The sequence below is a fragment of the Rhinopithecus roxellana genome, chromosome 10 (assembly GCF_007565055.1).
Source record: "Rhinopithecus roxellana isolate Shanxi Qingling chromosome 10, ASM756505v1, whole genome shotgun sequence".
Classification (NCBI taxonomy): domain Eukaryota; kingdom Metazoa; phylum Chordata; class Mammalia; order Primates; family Cercopithecidae; genus Rhinopithecus; species Rhinopithecus roxellana.
In genome coordinates, this window is record NC_044558.1 from 74,153,000 (window position 1) to 74,162,385 (window position 9,386).

The following is a 9,386-nucleotide window of genomic DNA, read 5'->3' on the forward strand; positions in this document are numbered from 1 at the left end:
AATCTTTATTTTAAATAGTAATTAAGAATTACAATTAAATTAAATGAAGGAGTAATTTACCTTAATACCTTAAATTCATCATTAAGAGTTTTAATTTGGCACTTCTAGCTAACTCAACATATAAAACATTAAAAGATACTTACAGTAATTATACTAATTATATAAAGAAATCTGAAGGAAAAATACTACTTTCAAGTGAGTATTAAAATGTCAGTAGGAGACCCCTTTCTACATCCCCTTGGTAAGACCAATGATAATTTAAATTGATGTCATTGTACCTAGCATGGCCAAAGCAAAAACCAAACCATTTTGCTTTTTACGAGCTTGCACAAAAAGCTTGTGAATTCAGCAACTAGTAGATTGTATGATGGAAAGAGATTTTGAAGGTGTGAGAAGACTTGGGTCTTAGGTTTGTCACAAGCTCTTTGATCCTCAGTTAGTAGCTTACTCTCACTGAGCTATGAGAGTAAACCATCCGGTAAGATTTCTGAGAGGGCAGTGAGATTTCAGTAAGAATCAAATCATGTAATATGCAATGCCCCTTATAGACTTATACACATATGGTGCTGAAATTAATAATTCTATTGCATTAAATTACCAAATCAAAAGACTATTCCTCACACAGATCAACAGAACAGAACAGAGAACCTAGATAAAAATCCATGCATTTATAGGCAACCTATTTCCAAAGGTGCCAAAGACCTACAATGGAGAAAGGACAGTCTCTTTAATAAATAGTGCTGGGAAAACTGGATATTAGCTATGCCAGAGAAGGAAACTAGATGCACAGCTTTCACCATATACACAAATCAACTCAAAATGGATTAAAGACTTACATCTAAGACCTGAAACTGCGCAACTACTAGAAGAAACGCTACAGGACACTGGTCTGTGCAATGATTTTTGGGATAGGACCTCAAAAGCACAGGCAACAACAACAAAAATAGACAAATGGGACTATATCAAGCTGAAAGCTTCTGCACAACAAAGAAAATAATCAACAAAGTGAAGAGACAACATAAAGAACGGGAGAAAATATTTGCAAAATATCCACTCAACAAAAGATTAACAACCAGAATACATAAGGAACTCAAAAATCTCAATTAGTGGGAAAAAAAAATCCTATTTTTAAATGGACAAAAGATCCAAATAGACATTTCTCAAAAGAAGGCAGACAAATGGCTAACAGATACACACACACACACACATAAAAAAAAATCCTAAGTATCACTAATCTTTAGGGAAAGGCAAATCAAAACCACAATGAGATATTATCTCACCACAGACAGAATGGCTATATTATCAAACAGACAAAAAATAGCAAATGCCGGTGAGGATGTAGAAAAAGGGGAATGGTGGTACACTGTTGATGGGAATATAAAGTAGTACAGCCATTATGAAAAACAATATGGAGGTCCCTTAAAAAACTAAAAATAGAACTTTCATATGATGCAGCAATCTCATTGCTGGGCATATATCCAAAAGAAAGAACATCAGTATATCAAACACATGTCTCAACTCCCACGTTTATTGCAGCACTGTTCACAATAGTTAAGATACAGAATCACCTTATATGTCTATCAACAGATTAATAAAGAAAATATGGAGGCGAAGGCAGGAGGATTGCTTGAGGTCAGGAGTTTGAAACTAACCTGGGCAACATAGCAAGACTCCATCTCTACAAAAAGTAAAAAAAGAAAAAAAAAATTGGCTGAGCATGGTGGCACACGCTTATACTCCTAGCTACCTGGGAAGCTGAGGAAAGAAGACTACTTGAGCCCAAGATTTCAGGCCTGCAGTGAGATTTGATCACACCACTCTTCTCCAGCCTGGGCAACAGAGTAAGACCCTGTCTCTAAATTAATTACTTAACTAAAAATAAAAGAAAATGTGGCATACATACACAATGGAATATTATTCAGTCATAAAAAATGAAATCCTGTTATTTGCAACAGCATGGGTGGGAATGGAGGTCATTATGTTAAATTCAATAAGCCAGGCACAGAAATAAAATATTGCATATTCTCACTTATGTCTAGGAGCCAAAAGGTGGATCTCATGGAGGGAGAGAGTAGAATGGTGGTTACCAGAGACTGGGAATGAAAAGATGGGGAGGGATAAAGAGAAGGTGGTTAATGGGTACAAAAATATAATTAGATAGAAGCAATTAAGTTCGTATTTAACAGTACAGTAGGAAAAGTATGAATTTATTGCATATTTCAAAATAGCTAGAAGAAAGGAATTGTAATGTTGCCAACACAAAGAAAAATGTACCCTGATTTGAACATTACACATTGTATACATGTATCAAATATCATATGTACCCCAAAAATATATACAATTATGATACATCCAAAAAAGTAATTAATTACTTATAAAAAGACTCTTCCTTATTTTCCATCATACTTTGCCTCCAGTATCCTCTGGGCAGAAATACTGAGTGACACACTCATAACTACTCCAGACAAGCATGCTCAAGCTTGAGCAATTTCTAAAATTAAGAATTAGGTGGTATGTTTCAGAGTCCCTTGGGTTCTCAAGTCTAGCACTCCCTTATCTAGACCTTGCAGACCAAAGCCTACCTAGGGTCTGACTGTCCTGAGCGGTATCAAGCAGGAGTGACTCTATGAAGTACAGAGTCTAGGGAATGAAGGTGACCAGAATCAGGCACTTCTGAACACCAAAGCAGAGGCAAGAAGGGATGACGTGGGTGCAGAGCAGGAAGCACAATAGGCCATTGCCCAAAGAGTGACTCATATTCCACAGGCAAAATTCCGACTTTGAGTCTTAAAAGAACAGCATCTTTATTATGCCTCCATCTTTTCTTGGTTTGATTTGATAGCGGCGTGAAAATCTATAACAGTCAGATGGAAAATATTTCACAGTTGAAAACAAATTAAAATATTTCTTCCAGATACAAATGTCCTCATATGAAAGAAGATGGTTCATCCAGACTAGATACAGCTAGATACAGAGATAAGCATAAAGATAGACCCACACCAATTTAAAGATTGAGATGCCTTACGTCTGTCAAGCCTCTCAAGTATTAAGAAACATTGGCTTTCTGACTGCACCTCCATGGAGTTCAAAGTACAGCTCTCTTTCTTTGCATGAGTTAACATGCAGATGACAAAACTGATTTCAGTTCCCCAAATCTCTAAGTACTCCAAAGGAAGTTATCACCTTGGCCTATAATTTTGTTTTGACTGTAAATCATTCTTAATTACCATTTTAAAGCCCCCCCCTTAAAAAAAAATATATCCAAGGTATTTAGCAAATTTCTGGGTTTCCTATGGTACAGATTGTAAAAGTTTCAGTTTTACATGCATTTTATTGTAAATTATGAGGGTCTCAAAAGACATGACTTTCTTTAGATACTACAAGGTATACTACAACTAAAGGCTAGAAATCTGTCTTTTAATTTTAAGAAATGCTGAACTCTACAAGAGTTTGCCAGTGACAAAGTGGCATTTTATCACTATTAGTTATTCCCCTTTTCCAAACTACTCATAATCCTCTCATCTAGGACATGCTCTACATTGGGAAGATTCCTGGAATAATCAGGTCTAAACAGTAATTAATTCATCTTGCCAATAACGGGACCAAACCCGAACCCATTTTTATCCCCCTTCTACCACCACCCATACTGTTGGTTTTATAAAGTTACTTCTTAAAGACACTCAGGGAACACATACTGGGGCCCTTCATCCCTTTTTACATTGTCAAAAAATTTAACAATGTCCCCATCTGAAAATCACAGTCGGAGGTTCCTCAAGCCAAATTTCGAAAATAACCAAGAACTCCCGGCTATATAACACTGCCAGTAAAACGTCTCCTTCCAAACAGAAGGGCGAATGAATTGAAGTGAAAACAATGCCTTTACCTGCTGCACACTCGCGACTCTCATATACGAGTCCAAGACGATCAACAGAGGCACATGGATATTTTTGCCTTGAAATAACTTGGAGGCTGGAAAACAAGTGGGTGGGGAAAAGAAGCAAAGTCACAATCCACAGCACCCCCTTTCCTTTTAAGTCTGAAAAGAGGAGAAAAGTCAAAAAGGTGAAGACCTTCCTGGAACTCTCAGCTCCTTTCCGCCCTAAGGAAAGGATATGGGAGTTTACGGCTCTTTAAGAGTCCGGGTTTGAGCAGCGTCAGCGGAGGAGGACAAAGTTTGCAAATGTGAGGAGGGGGCGAAAGTTTGCAAAAATAGAAGCACAGTTTCTTCGCAAGTGATTACCGTGCTCGGAGTACGTGAACACCAGCAGATCCTCCAGGATTTGGACCAGCGTTTCTATCTGTTTACCTTCCTGGACATTATTCAGCCTGACTATCAACTTCTTCAGAGTTTCCTCGTCCTCCTCGCACCCCTGACAGCTGCCACTAGCCATGGTGGCCCCTGCTTCCAACCCGCCGCCTCCCAGCACGAACGTCCGCTGCTCAGGGAACCGGCAGGGGCGCCGGCCACAGCTCCTCGGGAGCTAGCTCAGCTCACCGCCCGCAGCCAGTGCTCCCCGGAGGCCCCGTCGGCGCCCACGCCCGCCTGTTTATGAGGAAGGCGGCGGCTCCCCGCCCCGCGTTGCCCTCCCTCTCCAGAGCCCTCCTGCTCGGCTTCCTCCTCCCCCAGCCAGGCCCCAAAAAACGAGCTCAGGGGCCTGCCAGAGGCTCAGCCGAGGCGACGGGCCGCGCAGAACTCCGGCGGCGGCCGTGGGGCTGCTGGAGCCGGGCCTGGCCGGGATGACCGTGCCCGTGGCCCCCACGCACACTTAAACCGGACCCTGGGCGGGCGCCGCCTCCTGGGACCACATTCCACCCCAGCGGCGGCGCGGCGGGGAGTCGCGCAGGAAGAAACTGACTCAGCGGACTAGGCCGAGTCCCAAGGCCCGGAGCCCCGCAGCGGAGGCGCGCAGTGCGCAGCCCGACCGGCCACCCTCCGCGACCCGCCAGCCGGGGATCCTGCGGCCCCAGGGAAAGTCTGGGAACTGGCAGCAGGAAAAATGAAAGCCGCCTATCTCCAGATCTAAGAATAGAAATCAGGGCGCTGGGACAAAGAGGACACCGCCCAGATGGCCCCTTTAGGAAAACATTCTCTTTATAGAGTTCTCCCCTTAAAGGATGGAGAGAGAGGTTAGCCATCAAAACTTGCCCCGCTACTGTCTTTTTTATTATTGTTGTGACTGTTAGTGGGAGAGGAAATAAACATTGTTTCCCTGTGAGTTATCTGAAGCACTGGTCACCAAAAGGCCAGTAAATTAACTTTTGGAATTGAGTTGCACTAGGCAGGATCCTGATACGTGGGACACCGGAAAAGTAATCAGCTCTCAGAGCTATTAGAACTAAGACAAAGGACAGGGTACATGAAATGAAAGGTGAAAAGGTGAGAGAAGCAAACCGAAATACTCTTCTCTTGGCATTCAGAATTACTTATGAGTATGGGTGTCTATAACCCCAAAGTTTTTTGGTTTCGTTTTTTGAGTGTTTGTTCTGTTAAGTACCTAAATAATGTGTTTTTAGAAAGAGAAACCCAGCAAGAACATTGTAAACAAGGCTAAGCAAAGATGATCTATCCTTCAGTTGATGTGTCTGTGCTCAAGGTTATTTACAAAGAAGAGGATTGGACTGGAAGTTACTACTTCACAATTTTAGATTTGTTTTCACATCTGTTACTTCAATCCTGATGACAAGTCTGAAATGGATAAAACTACTACTATGTATCCTTCTTTCACTAATGAGGAAATTGAGATTTGGAGTTGAGAAGTGAAGAGCTTTGCTGGAGTCACACAGGTGGGAAGTTGAGAGCCAGGACTTCAACTCAGGCAAATCTCCTAATACCCAGTAGATGGTTCTTCATGCTCTACCACTTTAATAAAAATGCTCTAGACTTTGTTTATTCATCAGATTAGTAAGATAGCAAATTCCTACTCAACCTGGATATTAGATCTATGTCTTGTTGTTGTAGAGTCTTCCGTTTTTACAGAGACATGCTGAAATATTTACAGTTGAAATGGTAGCAGGGTTAGGATTTGTTTCAAAGTCATCCAGTGGGGGAGGAAAAGATGAAATGTGTGGAGGCAGAGATAACAATAACAACTTTTGAACTGGTAATTGTTGAAGATAGTAAGAGATGGGTTCGTGTGGTCTGTTCTACTATTCTTTCTATATAACATTTTCCATAATTTAACAACAAAAAAAAATCCTAATCTTAACAATATTTATCAGACCTACAGTGTATTCTTTTCTAAATTGTTTCTAAACTTGTTTCCATTTCTGATGACTTAATCAATGTCTCAAATATTTCTAGGCATTCTCGATCTCATGCATTCCTTCTGTTCCTCTGCATTAGTTTCTCCCTTCCTATTCTACTGAATTACAACCTTGCAAGAAATTAAAACCTACCTCCCTTCCAACGAAAAATAAATCTAAATTAAAAGATGTCTCCGGCCGGGCGCGGTGGCTCAAGCCTGTAATCCCAGCACTTTGGGAGGCCGAGACGGGCAGATCACGAGGTCAGGAGATCGAGACCATCCTGGCTAACATGGTGAAACCCCGTCTCTACTAAAAAATACAAAAAACTAGCCGGGCGAGGTGGCGGGCACCTGTAGTCCCAGCTACTCGGGAGGCTGAGGCAGGAGAATGGCGTAAACCCGGGAGGCGGAGCTTGCAGTGAGCTGAGATCCGGCCACTGCACTCCAGCCTGGGCGACAGAGCGAGACTCAAAAAAAAAAAAAAAAAAGATGTCTCCAATTTCCACAATTCATTCATCCATCTATTGCCTATTTATCATCTACTCTATATTGGCCAGACTGTGAGTAGGCAGTATGAAAATATGAATTATCTGTTGGGAGCATTCTCCCATGAACTACTACAGTGTTAAGGTGAAGTATTCTCTTAGGTTTCAAAAATGTTTAATTGGCTGACTAAAATTCCAAGATTTATCAACTCTTCAGGTAGTTAACAAGACTGACAATGAAGATTACAGGCACAAATTTATGATGGAAGCAGTGCTCAGTGGAGAATAAAATGGTGCCAGAACAATTGGCTAACTTCCTGAAAAGAAAAAAATAATACTGGCATTTCTAATTACAGCAAACATCAAAACAAACTCCAGATAGATTAAAAAGTTAAATAAAAATAACTTCAAAAATAAAATATAAATTAATAGTTATATAATCTTGAATAAGAAAACATAAAAACAAGAAAGAAATCACATAAGGTTGGTGTATGTGACTCCATCAAATTTAAATTCTCTGCAGTCAAAGAAAAAATACCCATTAATGAAACTAGAAGTCAAATGGCAAACTGGAAGAAAAAAGTTGTAATACATATGATGAAACACAATTTGCCTTTAACTTTCAAAAGTTCTTACAAATCACTGGGAGGAGGGTATTATGCCACAGATAGACCAGGAAAAAATAATAATAAACTAAGGTTTTGAAAAGGCAATTCACTTTGAATGACCAATAAGTATTTTTTTTTTTTTTTTTTTGAGACGGAGTCTCGCTCTGTCGCCCAGGCTGGAGTGCAGTGGCCAGATCTCAGCTCACTGCAAGCTCCACCTCCCGGGTTTAAAGCCATTCTCCTGCCTCAGCCTCCCGAGTAGCTGGGGCTACAGGCGCCTGCCACCTCGCCCGGCTAGATTTTGTATTTTTTAGTAGAGACTGGGTTTCACCGTGTTAGCCAGGAGGGTCTCGATCTCCTGACCTCGTGATCCGCCCGTCTCGGCCTCCCAAAGTGCTGGGATTACAGGCTTGAGCCACCACGCCTGGCCCAATAATATTTTTTAATATCATCATTATAAAAAAAAGTATGTTCATAAACCTGAGTGGCACACAATTATAAAGTGTAATTGTGTGTGTGTGTGTATCATGACAATGAGAGAAACCTTGAAAATAAATCTAACAAATACTTACAAAACCTTTATGAATAAATTATTGAACTATGTTAAAAGGTATTAAAAAGGCATGAATACATGGATAGTACATATTAATTAATGGGAAAATTCAAAAATATATCAATTCTCTACAAAGTAATAAAAAACAATGCAAGATTAGTGAAATTCTCAACAAGATTTATATAGATTTCAGCAAGATCAAAAGACCTAGTATAGACTAGACACTTTTGAAGAAGGACAAGATGGGAGAATTGCCATCTTGTCCTTTTGGATGTCCAATTGACATCCATTCAGAGTATATAGTACACTTTCTCTATCAATTTCCCAAGAAGGAAAAAGTGCCCCTAGGATGAAAGTGGGGAGCCCTGAAAGCACATAGTTTATCCAGCAGGCAGTCTTTCTGTGAATTAGAAAAAGGTGCCCCTCCTTCCAGGTAGACACAGCCTTATGTCTGGGAGTATCAAGCAGGATTTGGATTTCAGTCTCTACCCATTTCTTCACCCTGGTGTTCTTATGGAGGACACAACTTGTACAGTATAGGAAGCATTATATTTTTTGAAGCTATAGAAATTAATTGGCATGTTATTGACACAGCTGTACAAAATGACCAATGAGAAAGTATGGAAAACCCAGAAATACATCTTTCCTGATATATGAGACATGTTGCATTATGTATCAAGTGGGAAAAAAAAAAAAGGGCAATTTGATAAATGAATCTGAGACCACTGCTTGTGGAAAAAGCATCAAATGATTATGTCTACCTCACACCATATTCAAAAATAAATTTCACATGGATTGAATATTTTTGCCTAAAAAATGAAAATAGGCCAGGTGCAGTGGCTCACGACTGTAATCCCAGCACTTTGGGAGGCCGAAGTGGGACGACCTCTTGAGCTTAGGAGTTCGCGTCTCTACTAAAAATACAAAAATTAGCCAGGCATGATGGCATGTGCCTGTAATCCCAGCCACTGTGGATACTGAGGCAGGAGAATTGCTTGAACCCGGGAGGCAGAGGTTTCAGTGAGCCGATCATGCCATTGCACTCCAGCCTGGGAGAAGAAGGGAGACTCCATCTCAAAAAAAAAAAAAAAGAAAAGAAAAGAAAAGAAAACATTTGAAAAAATAGAAAAGTATCAGACACTAAAAGGGGAAAAAAAAATTACTGTTCAGGCCAGGCATGGTGGCTTACACCTGTAATCCAAGCACTTTGGGAGGCCGAGGTGGGAAGCTTACTTGAGGCCAAGAGTTAAGACCATCCTGGGCAATATAGAGAAACCTTGTCTTTACAAAATATTTAGAAATTAACCAGGTATGGTAGTGTGTTCCAGTAGTCCTAACTTCCCAGGAAGCTGAGGCAAGGGGATCACTTGATCCCAGGAGTTACAGGTTACAGTGAGCTACAATTGTCACACTGCACTCCAGCCTGAGGGACAGAGCAAGGTCCTTTCTCTAAACTAAAAAAAAAATAAAATAAAATCACAGTTCATAAAGGAAG

General features: G+C 40.6%; 1 protein-coding gene across 3 annotated transcripts in view; it reads right to left on the reverse strand.

Moving 5' to 3' along the window:
• Window positions 1–4,663, reverse strand: part of LRRK2 (leucine rich repeat kinase 2) — a 151,873-nt gene extending 147,210 nt beyond the window's left edge. The window contains exons 1-2 of one of the 3 annotated variants that reach the window (XR_004059522.1): window positions 4,241–4,660; window positions 3,884–3,969 (exon numbers count right to left, since the gene is read on the reverse strand). Coding sequence is in view for 2 of the 3 variants with exons in the window: in XM_010366111.2 (XP_010364413.2) it covers window positions 3,884–3,969; window positions 4,241–4,391 (237 nt within the window). In the remaining variant the exon portion in view is untranslated. Of the gene's footprint in view, window positions 1–3,883; window positions 3,970–4,240 lie in introns of all 3 variants that reach the window. The other 2 variants (XM_010366111.2, XM_030938579.1) reach the window with 2 other exon arrangements.
• Between the last annotated feature and the right edge of the window lie 4,723 nt (window positions 4,664–9,386).